At 38.4% G+C, this 19,207-nt stretch overlaps 1 protein-coding gene across 2 annotated transcripts in view; it reads right to left on the bottom strand.

Annotated features, from left to right (window-relative positions):
- Positions 1-19,207, bottom strand: part of CEPT1 (choline/ethanolamine phosphotransferase 1) — a 35,310-nt gene that overhangs the window by 11,909 nt on the left and 4,194 nt on the right. For both annotated transcript variants that reach the window (XM_070745744.1, XM_070745745.1), the window contains exons 3-5: positions 15,336-15,483; positions 11,510-11,651; positions 2,920-3,004 (exon numbers count right to left, since the gene is read on the bottom strand). In XM_070745744.1, the coding sequence (XP_070601845.1) occupies positions 2,920-3,004; positions 11,510-11,651; positions 15,336-15,483 (375 nt within the window). The remainder of the gene's footprint in view (positions 1-2,919; positions 3,005-11,509; positions 11,652-15,335; positions 15,484-19,207) is intronic.

Raw genomic sequence — 19,207 nt, 5'->3', positions numbered from 1 at the left:
AACAGTTTAAATATTTCATGTTAATTTTATTTTAGATTTCAAATGAACTCAAAACATTCCACTTTTCTAAATCTGTATCCAGGAATTTTCTGGAACAGGGCTTTAAAAAATCTTTGGAGTACATTACCTTATCTTTTAGAATTTTTTAAAATTTATAATGAAACACTAGACCTACATGTGACCATTTATTTCCTAAGAAGAAGCAAATAATAACTGAATGGAAGGATTAAACATTTGAATGCCTATTTTGGCATAATCAGGAATCAAGATTTAATTAAGTTATAATAGATATTGTCGTTGAAGTAAGAAATGGCATAATAAAAATAATTGACTGCATGTGTTCAGGGAAGAAAACTAGTTGAAAATCACAGAAGAGTAAGGAAAGGACCTTTGGATAAACTCCAAAATTCTATGGCACAGACATAAAGGGGAAAAAAAGACCTGTATAGGAATGAAATAATGGATCATTTTGCAGTACTCTGGACAGAACCAAACAGATTGATATGGAGCACTAGCACTAATGGTTCCATGTATAGCATCTGATACTCAGAACTACAGTCTTCAGAGAGGGGCGGCATACAAATCTAATAAATTATTATTATTATTATTATTATTATTATTAATTATTATTACACTACTTGTAAACTTATTGTTTAATGGATAATATTGTTCACCTACAATAATTTACATTATCCAATTATTGTTAATTTCATAAGAACATAGAATATTGCTCTATATCACAGTAAAGTAACATTGCAATGGCTTTGTGGAGGCAGTGTTTACAGAACTGCAGCCTAATTAAAAAAACAGAGCAATTGTAAAAACCATGCTAAAATTAGGTGCAACTGCTCTGTGTAAAGCCCCCACCCAAGAAAAATAGAATTTTTGGGGTTCTAGATGCATTTTTCAAGTATAAAATATCTTGCATATAATATCAAAGATATGTATTTCACACAAACTGGTTATGATTTTTTAACAAACTAAATATTAGCATGGAGATGTAAGCTGTAAGCCTTCTCCTTAATTTACAGTGTGTATGTTCTACATTTGTGCCTTCGTTCATTTGTTTTTAGAGACTACAGATCAGGAGTGGGTTCCTCTTGGTAGCAACCCACTGGTGATGCCATGATGATGTCACCGACCCAGTTCAATCAGTGCCGTTCCGTGGGTGCCGCCATCTTTATTTTATTTTAAATAGTTTTTATTTTCTTCTGAGCATGTGCAGAAGCCAAGTTTGTTTTTGGCTTTTTAAATTTTTAAATTTGTTTTTTTTAGCACGTGGCATAGGAGGAAGTGAACTGGCAGTGAGATGAGTTAGAATCCACTCCTGCTTCAGATATTTCATTATATACATAATCACACGTGTTAAGATAAACAAAACTGAAGGGAGGCCACAACAATATACTCTTTCAGAATATTCTATGACTACACTAGCATGAAATATAGTAAAGAAGACTGCTATCCTTATTCTCTGTCCCATTCAATTTGTTTCTCTTCAACCTTTGCACAGAATACTGCAAATACTAATACCATTAGAACATGTTTTGTGCAACTATCATGTAAACATACATGATACAGAAAGAAAAGTAGAATGTTTAAGTATATATACCAATCTATTCAGTATTTCTCTTTGTTTAGTACACTCAGCACAATGCCTTTTTTTACTCAATATAAAAAACAACATAAGTAGCTTAGGGTACCAAATGAAAGCAACATTGTTTGAAATGAGCATTTATGGAAGTTTTAAAATTATTTGTTTGTTTTATTTGCTTTTAGTGTAATATATTTTATAAGATCCACCAATTATTCATTTTCAATATTTAAATAACCTACAAACATATGACACAAACAATTGTTGTAGATAAAACAACATGCTCAAGCATCTATGGCAACCAAATTATCTTGTTAGTTGTTTCTTTACCATTATTTGAATTTTATTTATAGCATAAGATTTACATTAGTAGATTTATGCATGCCAATTGGAGATTCTTTGCAAGCTGTCCCACTAAATCCAAGTCGAGGGTCGAGACAGGCATGTCTCTCAAAGAATTGGCCGAGTTACTTTGTGGGTTCCCCCTCCACCTAAAAGACTGGAAAAGAGCTTCACATGTTGCTTCAATATTCAGAACAGCAAGTTTGGAAAGAAGCTATCTAAGGATGTACATAACATTCCATGCATAAACTAAACAGAACAGCTGGTTTCAGGTGTTCCATGCTTGAGCTAAACATTGTCTTTATATGGAACAAAATGGGCCTTTTTTTGCTGTAGTTACAAATCAAAATGTGATTGGTTGTGAGTGCAGTTAAGAAAAAAACCAAGAGCGTTAGTGGTGGCTGAGGAATTTGAACACAGGTGGTAGAGACTGGAGGTAAAGCTGATAGGATATAACTCCCTGAAGGCTATTGAAAAGAAAGAGTGAAAGGGAGCCAGCCCTTGCTATACTCACCCATCAAATACTCAGGGATCTCTCCAGAGTTTGATTCAACTAATAGCTAGAACAATGAAAACATTCTAGTTTTGTTTCTGCTGAACCATGGCTGACTGAAGTGGTTCAGTAGAACTTCTAGTATGTAATGGCTTGTTCTGGATTAGAAAGAAAATGTACAGTATATTCCAATCCTTGCATAATCCTAGTACTATGCAAAGCATCCGTCCAAATGATGCATAGCTCTACTAGTCTACTGATTTTTAGTTTATGCATCTAGTGTCTACTAGTTTGTGCTACTGAACTATCCAGTACATTTGTAACCTGTTTAGATACCAGTCAAAATTATTTCTTATGGCAGAGATTTTGACTGAATCACAGCACTTTATTAAAATATTTCCAATAAAAATAAGAATAATATAAATATATAAAGAAATTAATTTATTTAGAACCGAAGACTAAAAGATATAAATACAGAGATGGACAAAATTACCATAGTTTGCCAAAATTGAAGTCCTCCAATTGCTGTCAGTAAATGCATGCTTATTATGAAGACTTGCACCTCAGTCACATCAATTCTGATTAGGTACAAAAAAAGCCAAAAAAGAAGAATTACTCAAAGCAATTTTAAATACTTTTGCAGGCACGGCAGCTCTTGTTTATCATGCACAAGGTAAGAGAGAGAAAAAGACACATTTACATTTTAAAACAAGCTTGAGTGTTGTCAAAATTTAAAGTATTTCTGGCTCTCTATCATATGTGTTCTATGGCAATTTAGAATTATGGTCCTGACCACTCTGACTGAATAAAACAGGAGAACATACTAAAAATTAACTACATAAAAATAAATAATAGCTCTGCACTGTGAAGCCAATGAGTGCCATTAGTTATATAGTTTTTAAAAAATATTTTAATTACCCCCCCCCCCCTCATTCTACTCATTCTTTTTCTCATTGCAAGATAAACTTTCAGAATTTTCCTTCTGACCAATCCTTTGGCTATACAAAAGGACAGCTAGGAATATTACATTTTAATTTATTCTGAACAATGACAAGCAGTTGAAGAAATTTAAACCTTGCCCACCAGCAAAAAGAATTTAGATAGAAAGCTTTTAAGACAAATAGTGGATTCAACTATCTTTCTCCTTTCATTCTGTAGTGATTTAAATTTTCTATACTGTTCATTTCAGTGAATTGACTCATTGTGCTTTAAATAAATAGATTATGCTAAATCGAGATTGACTGTATGAACCCATGAGTAGTCACAATTTGAAATCATAGTTTTAAGTTAGTGTATAAATCATCACATCATGCTCTTGGTCTATTCCTAGTTTGTGTGTTCAATATAAAGCTCTTCCTCAAAGATGTATACACTGTAATTTTGTTCAGGCCAAGAACTACAGTTGGCCTTTGGCCTTTGGAAACTGTCCTTTAAACATAGGTAGTACAGATACAATGCATATATTGATATACATCAACAAAGAGACATTATCCACTTTCTATAATGTTTCAAGCCACCGAAGTACAATTGCATTGGAAAATATTATTGTATTTAACATAAACATAGACCATTTCATATGCAAAGAATGAAAGCAAATGTTTAAATGTACAGTTGATAATTTCTGGAAAATGTATTTGATGTTTGACCACTATTAGCACAATATCTAGTTTATCATATGGTGGATAACTGGGTTATTTGGGAATTATCCACTAATATCCATTTATTGTTTCAGAAAGTTGAAACAGAAATCTAAGTCCTAGCAAGAACTCTTACCTATATTTTATATCTATATTCAAGCATTGGAGACAGGTATACAAACCCATGCATCAAAAGACATACATATATAGCAATCCATACCTGAAAACCACAGAATTAGATTAAGCAATCTTGCATAGATCCCATATCAATCAAAAAGAAAAAAAATAAGATGTTACAGGAATTTTAGAAGGAAAAAACAACAGGTAAGACTGTAGGAATGGCAGGCATGCCAGAAGACCATAATGAAACTGCATATGAAGTCAAACTCCATGATAGTTTTCAATACTGTGTGTGTGTGTGTGTGTGCGTGCTTGTCTCTGTGTGTATACATATATATATACAATATGTCACAGAAGTGAGTACACCCCATCACATTTTGTAAATATTTAAGTATACAGTGGTACCTCAAGATACGAACCCCTCGTCTTACGAACAACCTGAGATACGAACCCGGGGTTCAGGAAATTTTGCCTCTTCTTACGAACTTTTTTCGTCTTACGAACGCCAAACCCGAACTTCCAGGTTCGGCATTCCGGAGGCTACTGGGAAGCCCCGCAGCCCGGCTGTCACCTTTTAAAACAGCTGGGGGGCTTCCCAGCAGCCTCCCGAAGCCGAACCCGGAAGTTCGGGTTTGGCGTTCGACTTCGGGAGGCTGTTTAAAAGGTAACAGCCGGGCGGCGGCAGGTTGGGAGGCCGCTTTGGGTTTTTGGCTGGAGGTCCGGCGCTGGGGGAGGGAGTCAGGAAGGTCCTCCTGCTCCCCCCCTCAGCGAAAAACACAAAGAGGGTCTGCCGCCGCATGACAGGCAGGGCGGAGGAGCGTGGAGCAGCGGGAGTCTGAAACCGCCAGCGACTTCAGCTTCTCATTGCTCCGCGGGTGACCGCATTTGTATTTTTGGCTGGGGGGGGAAGCAGGAGGCGCAGGATCGGGCCGGCGGCTGGCGCGGGGAGAGGCAGCAGGTCTGCATCCTGGGCGGGCGGCGGGCGAGGAGGCGCGACCGAGCGGACCCGGCTCAGGCTCCGGCTAGGACGGGGCGGGCAGCGGCTGGGCGCTGCGGGGAGGGTGCGTCCGACTCGGGGCTGGCGGCGCCCGACGCAGCGGGGAACATCAGCTTGGGAGGCAGGAGAGGACCAGGCAACCGGAGCAGCGTCGCCGCCGCTCCCCGCTTGGCTTCCCTCGCCGCCGCAGGCAACGCGCGCTGTGATCTTCCCGGCCGGCGAGGCTCAGTGACGGAAGGCAGCTGCCGGGCCGGGCTTGATCCGCTGAGGCTGGCTGAGCCGGAAGATCGCTCCCGGCTTGGCTTCCCTCGCCAGCGCAGGCAACACGCGCTGCGATCTTCCGGCTCAGCCAGCCTCTGCAGACGGGAAGATCTTTGGGGTGGGGGTGGGGCTGTCGGGACACCTCCCACCCCAGCACTTTGAATCCCGCCGGCCAAGAGCACTCGGGCAGAAGCTTCCCCCTCATCGCCCGTGTCTGGCAGAAGCTTCTGCCCGAGTGCTCTTGGCCGGCGGGATTCAAAGTGCTGGGGTGGGAGGTGTCCCGACAGCCCCACCCCCACCCCAGTGCTTCGCCTCCCGATGGGCAAGAGCGCTCGGGTGGCAGCCCCCGCTCTCCCGGCACAAAGCTAACCCCACCCCCTGGGCAGCCAGAAGGCTCCTTTGGGAAGGCGGCCGCAGGGGGAGGAGGTGGAGAGACAGGATAACTTTGCACCGCTTCGGAGCCCGTTTCTTTCCTGCTGCCACTATCTCCTTGAAGGTTTTCCCAACGAAGCTCTGCGCTGGGCTCCGAAGTGGCGCAAAGTTCTCCCTGCCTCCTCTGCTGCCACCTTCCCCAAGGAGCCTCCCAACCGCAGAGGAGGCAGGGAGAACTTTGCGCCACTTCGGAGCCCAGCGCAGCGCTTCGTTGGGAAAACCTTCAAGAAGATAGTGGCAGCAGGAAAGAAACGGGCTCCGAAGCGGTGCAAAGTTATCCTGTCTCTCCACCTCCTCCCCCTGCGGCCGCCTTCCCAAAGGAGCCTTCTGGCTGCCCAGGGGGCGGGGTTAGTTTTGTGCCGGGGGAGCGGGGGCTGCCACCCGAGCGCTCTTGCCCAGCGGGAGGCGAAGCACTGGGGTGGGGGTGGGGCTGTCGGGACACCTCCCACCCCAGCACTTTGAATCCCGCCGGCCAAGAGCACTCGGGCAGACCTTCTGCCAGACACGGGCGATGAGGGGGAAGCTTATGCCCAAGTGCTCTTGGCCGGCGGGATTCAAAGTGCTGGGGTGGGGGTGTCCCGACAGCCCCCCACCCCACCCCAGTGCTTCGCCTCCCGCTGGGCAAGAGCGCTCGGGTGGCAGCTTCTGCCAGACATGGGCAATGAGCAGGACGAGCGGCGCGGAAGCCGATGGCTGTGGCAGCTGCTGCAAGAGGCTTCCGCGCCGCTCGTCCCGCTCATTGCCCGTGTCTGGCAGAAGCTTCTGCCCGAGTGCTCTTGGCCGGCGGGATTCAAAGTGCTGGGGTGGGGTGGGGCTGTCGGGACACCTCCCACCCCAGCACTTTGAATCCCGCCGGCCAAGAGCACTCGGGCAGAAGCTTCTGCCAGACACGGGCGATGAGCGGGACGTCACTTCATTCCTCCACGTCACTTCGCCGCTTCGCCGCTCCTTGTGGCTGGGGGGGGGGGAGTTAGGAAGGTCCTACTTCTACCCCCCCCCCCCAGCCAAAAACTCAAAGCCTATCTCCTGCCGCACGGCTGTTTTAAAAGGTGACAGCCGGGCGGCAGCGTTTTTTTGCGGGTTTTTTTTGTTGTTGCACGGATTAATTGACTTTACAGTACATTGTTTCCTATGGGAAACAATGTTTCGTCTTACGAACCTTTCGTCTTACGAACCTCCCCCCGGCACCAATTAAGTTCGTATCTTAAGGTACCACTGTATATTTTCATGTGACAACACTGATGAAATGACACTTGGTTACAATGTAAAGTAGTGAGTATACAGCTTGTATAACAGTGTAAATGTGCTGTCCCTTCAAAATTATGCAACACACAGCCATTAATGTCTAAATTGCTGGCAACAAAAGTGAGTTCACCCCAAATGGCCCCCAAAGTGTCAATATTTTTATGTTCTATGTATATTGCTATTTTCTTCTATACAGTAGGAACAATAAATGTCTGCATGATAGTCTGAACTCTTCTTGCCCAAATATACAAGCTTTCATTCATACTGCAAGAAATCATATCTGAATTGCAGCTATTGCAAATATCTCATTTTAATCTATTATAAAAAGGATTAACATTCCTAGGTATCAATATATCAAAGTTACTTTAGAAATTCCTTTTGTGTGAGATTTTCCTTTCCAAAAATCAATATTAGTAGAAATTTCTTCCTTTCTTATGTTTTCGTCGACGCAAGAGTCGCACAATAAATCAAAACAATAAATGAGATCGATACATTTAAATTTCAGTTAAAATTCAACTAATCAAGATGGAAGAAGGGAGCAAAGAGTACATGGGAAGGGGTTGAGGTCTGACTAATCCATTAACGGCCTCCAAGATGTCACTCTTCCATTGAGGCCCCAGGTGACAGAGCCAGGTCTTCAAGGCATTTCAGAAGACCAGAAGGGAGAATGGAGATCTGATCTTGGGGGTGGGGGTGCACAATGTTCCAGAGGGTGGGTGCCATAGAAGAAAAACGCTCTTCTCCTGGATCCTGCCAGCTGAAGTTCCTTGACTGATAGGATCTATAGCATGCCTCTTCTGCCAATGTTGGCCAATCCCACTAGAATGAGGTAGTTCCTCAGATACCTGGATCCATGCCATGTAGGTCTTTATAGAAGATAACTAACACTTTGAATTGGACCCAGAAGAAAACTGCTGCTCATGGAACAGCAGTGTAATATGGGCCACCCTAGGTCTTCAAAACTACAGTTGCAGTAGCAGAAGCTTCTGAATACTCTTCAAGGGTAGACCAATATAGAGCTGTTTCAATAGTCCAAATCTGAGATCATCAGGGCTTGAGTGACTGAGTGTAGGGACTCCCAATTTAGGAAAGCGTGCAACTCATTCCTAGAAGGACTGGGTTATTCTGAACAGGTCCATTGGGTGACACTCTGAAGATGCAATAAGAGCAAGAAATAATGGAGTTTTGCTATGAGGTATGCCTTAATAGCAGTTCTTATTTGTGTAGAGTTGGATTCATATCTTGTTTTCCTCCAGATGTGCTCTACTAGTCATTTAGCCCTTTTCAGTACTTGCAGTTCTTCTGTGAGTGTCGGAATCAAAGGGTAAAGACAAGTCACATAGCACATTTCTATTCAAATTTTTGGCTGCCCTTTGGGTCCAGGATAAAACCAAAGCTTTGGCAGGACCATGCAGAAAGGCCCCCTGGATATCCCCCTGTTCTCTCTGGAACCCATTTGCAAAAAGAAATGAATTCAAGGAATAAATAAACTTGCTTATATTAATTATGTTTATAATGACACATTAGAACTATTAAAAACCATCTCTCTCTCTCTTTCTCTCTCTCTATTTGGATTTATATGCCGCCCCCCAAAAGAACAGAAAAATTAGCACAGCTAAAAGTTCAAATGTTTTTTTCCTAGTATTTTAGAAAGGAGAACTAGATAACAGAATTTAAACTTATAAGAAATGTATTTGTTATACATTTTAAAAAGGAGATTGTAGAATCTTTGTTGAGCTTGAGGTCAAGGAACTGCAAAGGATGAATGGGAATATTTGTATGAACATAAATATGCCCATGTCATTAGCAAAATGGTCGCTATGTGAACTATGCAACTGAAATGTGTGTGTTAGTTAGTGTCAGGTGCAAAATTTGATCACAAATAGAAACAAGTGAATTGGAATTCATTTTTAATAAACCTCATATTTGTGAATGGTCATAAATGAAGGTAGTAGCTAATCAAAGAGTGAGTGTATATTTCTAAGTAGCGATCCACATAATTCTTTTTTCCTGGTGGAAAGGTTTCTTACAAAAGAACAAAATTAATTCTGATTATACATAATGAATTGCTCCAACATTCCATTACTTTTTTCTTGAGATTATGTCAGTTCTGTCTATTTTACAACCAATAAGCAAGAAAACATCCATGTTTCAAAACAAAGTCTTTTTAAAAATAAGGCAGAAAGGAAACTTTATAATCTGACTGAATTTGTGTCTTCTATTCAGATATTATACGTATACTGTATCATCTTATATTGAAACAAATGTCTGGAAATAACCTTAGTAAAACAATTGCCTTTTTTTCAGTTTTAGTGTGCATGACAAAAAAGGGCTGCCTCCATAGACTTTGCATCATTGCTTCCTAGGCAAAACCAATTTTTCTCATTTACCGTATCATTCCAAAATTCAGATCCAAGAATTCCTGTTAGGAGGTGAATTATTACAATACCGACTTCAGACTCAGTAACATCAAATCTAAGAGTGAGGGGAGGCGAGGACATTTCAGTTTTAAAGTTCTATGACTACAAATTGTTACTCATAAATGAAGAAACCATAAGAAATCATAAGAAATCTTTTAAAAGTTACAATGTTAAAATTAAAAAGAGAAGAAAACAACAATTGTAATCCCCAATTAGTTGAACCCCACTGCAAAATTCCTAAGTGTCATGAATTGCAATCAGTAATTTAAAAGAGGGAGACCAGAAATACTGTATTTTGAAAGCAATATATAATTCCTTTAACAGTTGCTAAACAAATCTCATAAAAATCCAGTTTAAAATATTATAGTCAACTTTATATTAGCCTCATGTAATCCTAGCAGTACTTACAAATGATCACCATTATGAATGAATGAAAAAAAAGTTTTTTAACTTAATTTCTCTATTATGACCATCTATGTTACATAAAATCATATCTGAACAGAAAATAATAGATTATAAAGTACTTTGAAATTGAATATATATTTTAATGGCAACATTTCAGTGTTATTATTTTATTATTTTAAAAATAGTACATTTAACACTTAGGTAGTCCAATTGTATGTCTAAAACAAAAGCATATAAAGTTGTAGCCACATTAGATTCTTTAAATACCGTATTTGTCTTAGACTTGGTTAAGGTACCAGGCTAGAAAGCAGAAACTGTGAGTTCTAGTCCCATCTTAGACATGAAAAACCAGCTGGGTGACTCTGGGCCAGTCATTCTCTTTCAGCCCAACTTACATCACAGGGTTGTTGATATAGAGAAGATAGGAGGAGGGTAGTATGTTTGCTGCCTTGAGTTATTTATTTTAAAAAGTGTGGCAGATAGATAGATAGATAGATAGATAGATAGATAGATAGATAGATAGATAGATAGATAGATAGACTTAAATATTATTCAATAAATCACAAGAAATCTCTATAAGGATATTTCATTTAATTTATATTTATTAGTACATACTTAAATGATGAAATTTGCATGATCCTGCTATCTCTTAACTCAGTGAAGAAGCATTTTAAATCTTGGGTTACATTTCAGGACCTATGTTTAATATCTTGCTCTAGTGTTAGTGAATATGTAAGATTTATCTTTCCTAAGAACTCAAACCTCACATGAAATCAATTGAAGTTTACTGCTTCAGAAAGTGAAAAGGATCATACAAAGGCCATGCATTTGAATATAGCCTTCTTTTATCCTATTACTTAGAATGCTCTAAACTGAATTTTAAAAGTCTTGTATTTTAGAAATTTATTAGCCATGAACTTAATGCTGTTTCCCATACTGCCATTGCTTAATAAAGTGTGGGTTGTTGACAACTGGATTGCTTTATCTAATATATTAAAATATAAACCTATCCTTTATAAAAACAACAGTGGCTGGATTCCTACAGACTAAATTTAAATAAAATAAATTACAGTGTATTATGGTTTTGCGTCATTGTGTACCCAATGCTTTTTAACCTCGCAACCAAGAGATGAGAGACAAAGTGTATGAACATTATTTCTAAATGAGCAGTCCTACCTTTGAAATGAAAAAGTTATACAATTAGCAGCATGAACCAAGCAGTGATTTTGTAGCTTTTGAAAAAAAAATCTGGATCTAACTTTCAAATATATCTATCATACTACCGGTATGATGCTATCATGACCTAATTAATTATTCATCATACAGACAGACACTGTTAATTCCATAGTAAGTGATATGGGAACCAGACATTATCATTCAAAGAAGGAAAGATGTTTTTTAAAAATGATTTTTTAAAATATGCAAAATCAGTTGTTACTGCATCTAGCTGGCACTGAATTTAAACAACAAATTTAAACAATTAAAATTGTTTTTATCAGGTTTCATTTTACAACTTTAAAAAGATAGGTGAGACAACAAAATATTTCTCTCAGCTACATTACTTACATTCCAAAGCGCATTGTTCCAGAGACATATGTCTGCCAATGTGCACAGTAAAACATGAATGTCCCAGCAAAACAGCAGAAAAACATCCAGTCAGGATTTGTCCCCAGTTGCACAGCGATACACGTTCCCAAAACCACGAAGACTGAAGATAAAATAAATTAAACTAAGAGGTAGAAAATGCACATACTGTATTTGCTAATGGATCATTATGGCTGCTTAATAACAATATGTAAATTTATTTCTGATGGATTCTAGAAAGTATACGATTCACAACAAACATTTACTTCAAAAGAATTGTCTCCAACTTTTAAAGTGTCATCAATTACATTTTACACTTGTGCAAGATTAAAAATAAAATTTCCACGAAGGGTTAATATTTTGTGCTAGCATAAAGACACTATGAATAAACACAAACAATAGACATGGCAACAAATTTCAGAACTCCTAACTATATTGGAAATGATACTGGATGCTCGGTCACCTGTGAATTCACTCAGTTTGAAAATAAATTAAAAAATTAATTCTCAAAGTACATATTGGGGAACAATTTGATGTAATGGTTAAGATGCTGACCTAGAAATCAGACTCTGTAACTTCTAGGCCGCCCTTAAGCATGTAGGCCAGTTGGGTGATTTGGGACCAGTTATTCCTTCTCAGCTTAATTCATCTCACAGGGTTGATGTGGAAAAAATAAGAGGTAGGGAGCACTAGATGTCATTGCCAACTTGAGATTGTATGAATGTGTATGTGTTTACATAAATGTAAATATCAATAAATAATAGGGGGATAAAAATCTAATGATATTCAACTTAATGAGTTTTCTTTTCAGACATGCATACAATTATACCATTAGCAATATTGGACTATTTATAGGAAATTTAATTTCAACATCTTGCCTTTGATATCCTACAGCCTACGCTACCCAAAACTTTGAAGTATTCAGTCTGAATAGTAATCAAGTTTCTAAAGCAGTTTAAACTGCTTAGGAGATTTAAAGATGTTATGGATTTACTATGCTTTCTGTTTATAGAGGTACTGTGCAGCTTTCCTGCCATATGATCAAAGCTGTGGGGGGAGGAATGGAGACTGATTGGGCCTTCTAATTGTAAAGTGAGTAGTTAAGTAATAAACCATGCCAATTCCAGAGACTGCCACTTCAGAAAAACAAATGGTCAAGGAGTCTCAAATTGTTTGTTCTTTAGTAGTAAGAATTTATTTTTAATTAGCATTTGAAAGTTTTTTAAAAGTTTGTATTAACTCATTACATTTTCTCTATAGCTTTGTTGTTAGACAACTCTCGGCTCATTAGAGGCATGGGGAAATATAGAAAAAAATATTGTAGTGAAATCCTTGAAACTATCTGCCAGGAGTTAATATTTCTAAATGGTCCCCCATCACTGTTATTTTGTTCCACTCAGTCATAGAAATAAGCTAACTGCAAGAGTTTGGATCTTTCCCAATACAATGCATGATTCTTTTTAAAATCAGTTTATCTCAAATCAAACCTAGTTTCAAATATTTTATTTGAATTAAGTTTTATTTCCTTTGAATCTCAATACTGAATGAGAATTCCCCCCCTTGATAATTCTACAGCCATGATGGGGAATATTGAAAGTCTGACTATAATAAAAGAGAAAAAGTGTCTTTATTTGGTTCATTTCATAATTCAATAACATGATTCCAAATAGAAAAAAAATAGATCACACAATTGTTGTACTACTTTGAAACAGTCATAAAATGTTTTCTATAATAGGCAACAGAGAAAAAAATTACCTTTATTCTATTATTATAGAAAATATTGCAGAATCTTGAACATATTTTGTGCAATCTAATTAGGAAATGTACAGCTTAGCCATTGATGCAAGCTGCTGTGTGCAATTGTTTTCAAGTATTATGCATCCTGCTTGGAGTACTTTATAAATAAATATTCATAATAATTGTTGTGACCTTACAACCTTGCTAGTTGTGTTATTAACAATTAATATCTACTAAAAGCACAACCCAAAAACAAGTACCAGTCCAATTTGATCACAGAATGGCGGGAGAAATTAATAAATATACGGTACCACAAAAAATAGCAACTGTGTAATTTGTTATCATTTATTCATAGACAAATAACAGCTTATGCTGCAATAGTGACAACAGCATTCTTACCAAGATATACATATAAAGACCTTTGCCTATTTCTTTCTATCATAGTATAATACAGCAAAGCATACATTATGATGAACCATTAATCAATATTCCAACAGGATGGTTTTAGAATACCCTTTATTTTTGTAAATGTATTACCCAAGTTTTCACCTGCGGCATAAGGTTTTGGTATGTGCAGTTTCTGTATTAATTTTACTTTATTTGGTTTTGCGTGTGTATGTGATTTTTAGTCAGTCTTGATTATTGCAATCCAAACAGTTTTCTTGGCAACACTTACAAAAATCACTTGCCTTTGCTTCGATCCTTGGCCTGAGAGTGAATACCTGTCCTAAAATCACCCATCTGGCTTTGCACCTAAAGCAAGACTAGAATTCACAGTGTCATGTCTTTAATCACTATACCAAATTGACTCTCATGACTTTATTTAGTAGGGATAACTTGGTAGTAGTTTAATACAGTGGTGAGAAAAGGTAAATAATCTTTAGCAAGAATTTAATTCCTGGCTTATCAAGTGCATCATGTTTCAATGTTCATGTCAGTCTGAATGTCTAACAATGACAAAATGGTCCAAACAGAAAATAAAAATTGTATTTGAGCCACTTCAGAGTCTAGCACATGAATCACAATATAGGTACACTATGAAGAATGCCTTGGGAGAAATGCGATGAACAGATCTACTCTTGAGTGACAGGGCACAGTTTAGAGGTGCATCTGAGTTCTGAGAGCAAACAGATGAACGGATCGAAAGTAGACAAGTGAGTCTGTCACAAAGACTGCATCAACACATATCTCTGTGTGTGTGGAGGCGCACCTAAGCGCATGCACACATATAAACAAATTAAGTAACAAGCTTCCCTCCTCCAAAATACATGTGATTAACTTTAGTCTTTCTTCACCAGAAAACTTCTTGGGTTATGCCATAAAACTCCAAGGCTGAAATTTGGAGGAGGGTGGGTGGGAAATCAGAATCTGTTTTATATGTGTTCCTGTTTTATACAGAACACTACTAAAAGAGCAAGAAAGCCACTGAAACCACAGTCTGCAAGTAGTTTAGTTTTGGTTCAACTGTTCTTTCTCTTTGCAGAATTTGGGAAATTATTTAAAGTTTTAAGGAAATTTAAATATTCTAGGATCTGTCACACACAACTGGTCTTTGTGTGTCAGCCAACTGGTCTTTGTGTGAAGACCAGCTGGCTGGCGTGCATGCCCATGCCGGACTCCAAAAGACAGCCGCTGGCTGGTGTGCATGCGCGTGATGGAACCCAGAAGAGCATGCGTTCCTACAGAGAGGGCTCTGCGTGCCACCTTGGGCACACATGCCATAGTTCGCCATCCTGGACTTAGTATAAAATAAAAAAAGGATTCCCTTTGATCTTGATAACTTTGCGATTTTCCAGCCTAATCTGGAGCTCTAGCATTCCATGGATGCTAAGGAAATACTAACCAGGCCAAACTGTGCTTAGCTTCCCAAATAGTCAATTGGAGACTACAACCTGCTAATATGAAACTAATCAAATGTAAAACCTTTACAAAATATATTACCAAAGTTCTGACCTGTGGCATGAGAATTATGCAACCGAGGTAAATTATTCTAATCCTATTAGAGTACCAAATAGTTTTAGAAAGTTTTCTCCTCATAAATTACTTAATAGACCATTATCTAGTGCAGTACCTGTGGACAATGAATCACAGCCATGGTCAAATAGTTCTCCCAGAGGACTACTACTATTGGTTCTTCTTGCCTGTTTCCCATCTATTGCATCCAAAGACTGATAGATGAAAAGGCCACAAGCACATGCAATGTATGCCCAAGGAGGTGCCTAAAAGAGAATGTATGTAAAAAAGCAGCAACATGTAAATAAATGTGTAGGTCTTAAATCAGGCATGAATCTCATATAGTGACAGTCTATTCTACTGCATGATTGATTATGAAAAATGCAAGTAATATTCCTTGTTTTATTCATATCCTGTTCTGAAATTTCTTGCATACACAAAGTATTACAGCAAAGTGTATTAAGATTAAACCTAAACAATAGTAAAAAACAGCTAAGAAGAATGTTACAATGCATGGCGGTTAACCCGGTCAGGAGACAGGACCCTTCAATACTTGGGGCCATGCACCTGAGCACATATCAAGGTCTTTAGGGCCTTATGAAAGGTCAGCAAGCTAATCTCTAGAGGAAGGATTTTCCATATACTGTAGTGGGCAATGCATTATGAGACAAAAAGCATACCTCCTTAATCCCAACAATTATCCTTCCCTGGCTAATAGTATATCTATCCTGCTGGATCAGATTGAACGGTAGAAAGAACTGGGGAGAAAACGATCCCTGAGAAAAACTGGTCCCAAGCCATGGAGGTCTTTAAAGGTGGCAACCAGCACCATGAATTGCACCTGCAAGACACCAGCAACCAGTGCAGTACAGGGAGTATTGGTGTTATAAACACTAAGTAATTGACACTATTGGTGTCAGTTGACATGACCATTTACAATGAAATCAACCACTGTAATTTGTAAACTAGCCAACAACATAGCATTATATCGATCGATCAATCAATCAATCAATCAATCAATCAATCAATCAGAGTAGAGTTGGAAGGGACCTTGGAGGTCTTTTAGTCCATCCCCCTGCTCAAGCAGCAGACAAGTGGCTGTCCAGTCTTTTTTTAAAAATGACAAAGCACCCAGAACCTCTGTCAAAAAGCTGTTCCACTGGTTTACTGTCCTTACAGATAGGAAGTTTCTCCTAAATTCCACGTTGCTTTTCTCCTTGACAGTTTCTATCCATTGTTTCTTCCTCGTGCCTTCTGGTGCTTTAGAAAATAAGTTGACTACCTCTTCTTTTTAGCAGTCCCTCAAATACTAGAATACTGCTATAATGTCACCAGATGAATCAAGTCATGATAGTTTGTTCACAAGTTAAAGTTCAGTGCTTATGTGAGCCAGATGTTGTTTAAGAATACTCAGCGTTGACAGCCAATGCATTTATTTCTATTTCTGAATAATAAACATAATGCATCCAAAGGAATCAGAAACAGCCTTCACAATTGGAAGGTAGCCATTATTCTTTTTTCTGATTTCCATCTCATTCTTTAATCTGGATGATAAAAGGCCACTTCTTGATAGCTTTTAATAACGTTTAATATGGTGAAATGGTATTCTAATTTTAAATATAAATTGTGTTAACCAAACTATTTGTTAGGGCAGGAACTACTGTCACCAAAGTGTTTTTTTCAAGAGGCAACTGGACTTTCTTGTTTTTCTTTTATAACGTTTTGCTTAGGAAGAGCAAAAAAGCAAAAAAACAAAAAACTAACTGAGAATCTCCATAGGCAGGTAAATAGGAGTTAAGTTTTTTTCTTCCAATCTGAGAAAGTGCATCTTTACTGCATTAAATCAGAGAATATCTCAATTTTTAAAATCATATATTAATAGAAAGCAGACTATGAATGTGGTACAAATCCATGTGGGAAAACATAATCCATAAACAGTTTCCAGATTAAATTAAATTCTGTATTGGCCTTGTTACTGACATTGATGCATGCTTGCACAAGGTGATTTGCCCTTCATCTAAAGAAGGAATTATGATGCATAAGATATGCAGGCACCTGTTATCATAATCAAAGCTCCCTCTCTACTTACTATATACAGTTTGATGTTTGGCAGAAAAACAGCTGACAGGAAAGAAAATTAACCTTTTAAGATCTGTTTCATTAATAAATCACCATCCAGGATTCCAACACTGCACCAAGTATGAAAAAATGATCCAACTTGATTATTGCATATCCAGCGTTTTTTGAAATTGGATTATCAGCACTGAATAATATACCAAAGATAAAACATCCCACATAAGTTTTCTCTGAATGTAATATTTGCAGTCATCATCATCACGTCCTGAGCTAAGCGCACTGGGCTACAAGTGCACTCCACAGTTCACTATACAATATTGCAGTACATTTAATATTTGTCTTCCATTGATATTCCCATTGTTGAAATGCTGCAAATGTGAGTGTAAATAAAGTACTGTATTTTTCAGACTATAAGATGCACTGGACTACAAGACACTCCCAAGCCCTCTGTGTGTCGCATTTTCTCCCTCCCAGGCCTCAAGAAGCACACTACAGTGCTTTGCATGGCCTGTTTTTGCCCATTTTTTTGCAAAAACAGGATGTTTGGACATGGCAGAATGCTTCTAGGGGTCTGGGAGGGAGAAAACGCGACAGAGGACTTGGGCGCTCAAAAATGAGCCTATTTTTGGCAAAAACGGGATGTGCAGAGCACTGTAGAATACTTCTGGGTACCGGGGAGGGCAAAAACACAACGCGTGTAGTTCAGGAAGCAAAACATGGCAGTATTTGGTCTATAAGATACACCTAAACTTTCACCTTGGGTGTGTGTGTGTCTTATACTCCAAAAAATTAAAGTATTTAAAAATACAGTATTTGGTTTTTGAATCACATTTCAGTGACAATTTGTAAATAAGCTCCAAAGGTGGTTTTGGATACTGTGTTATATTTTTTTCCACATATGTGCAAGTGTCTGAGCATTCCACCTTGATTTGAAAACTCCCTTTGAACTCAACTGCTTATATGAAGATAACTGGTAGATCTCGCTTAACAGCTGCCTCGGGCAACAACTGTTCAAAGTTACAAAGATGACAAAAAACCCTTTACAACCAATGCTCATGTTTATGACTTTTTCAGTTAATATACTTTATCCTGGGCTTGACCCATTTTACTCTACCTGTGTTCCACCCTCACAGAGTAGAGCGACTGCCTAAATAAGGAATATGTTCCTGAGCTGCTTTTGTCCATAACACAGCACTTCCCCAAAATACCAAGTGATCTATTTAATAGAAGGTGTTAAGTTGAACATAGTTCAATAGAACCTAATAAATGGTTCCACCATCAAGAATATAGAATGTACTTTACATCTATAGAATAATACTTGTGATGGTGATAATAGAGATATTTTGGTTGGAGAAATTTATGCATATATGTTTTTTAATGCAGTCAATGATACCCAGCGGTGGGTTGCTACCAGTACAGCCCAGATCCACAAACCTTTAAGGGCAGGAGGCTCCGCCCACCCGTTTCTGCACATGTGCAGAAGTTTTGGGCACATGCACATGCAAACTGTTACTGATTATACAATACTTTTGCAGATCAAAACTGTTACTGATTATACAATAATTTGGCAGATCAAACCTCACCAGGTTGACTCAGCCTTCCATTCTTCTGAGATGCTAAAATGAGGATCCATATTGTTGGGAACAATATGCTGACTTTGGAAACTGCTCAAGGGGGACTGAAAAAGCACTGTGAAGCGGTATATAAGTTTAAGTGTTATTACTATTGCTATTGCTAACATTGGAAAAATGGTCAGATGGTTGTTTGAAAATTCTTTTTGCATTTCTTTTCTTTTAAATGCAACTGTCATTCAGTTAGTCCCTCCTCAGTTGATAAAATGAATGGTTATAAAAATTTCAAAAAACAATTAAAAAGAGTCAAGAAAATTTTTATTCGAAACATCATCAATATTCA

The sequence above is a fragment of the Erythrolamprus reginae genome, chromosome 3 (assembly GCF_031021105.1).
Source record: "Erythrolamprus reginae isolate rEryReg1 chromosome 3, rEryReg1.hap1, whole genome shotgun sequence".
NCBI classification, from domain to species: domain Eukaryota; kingdom Metazoa; phylum Chordata; class Lepidosauria; order Squamata; family Dipsadidae; genus Erythrolamprus; species Erythrolamprus reginae.
This window is presented reverse-complemented; position numbering and strand designations above follow the sequence as displayed.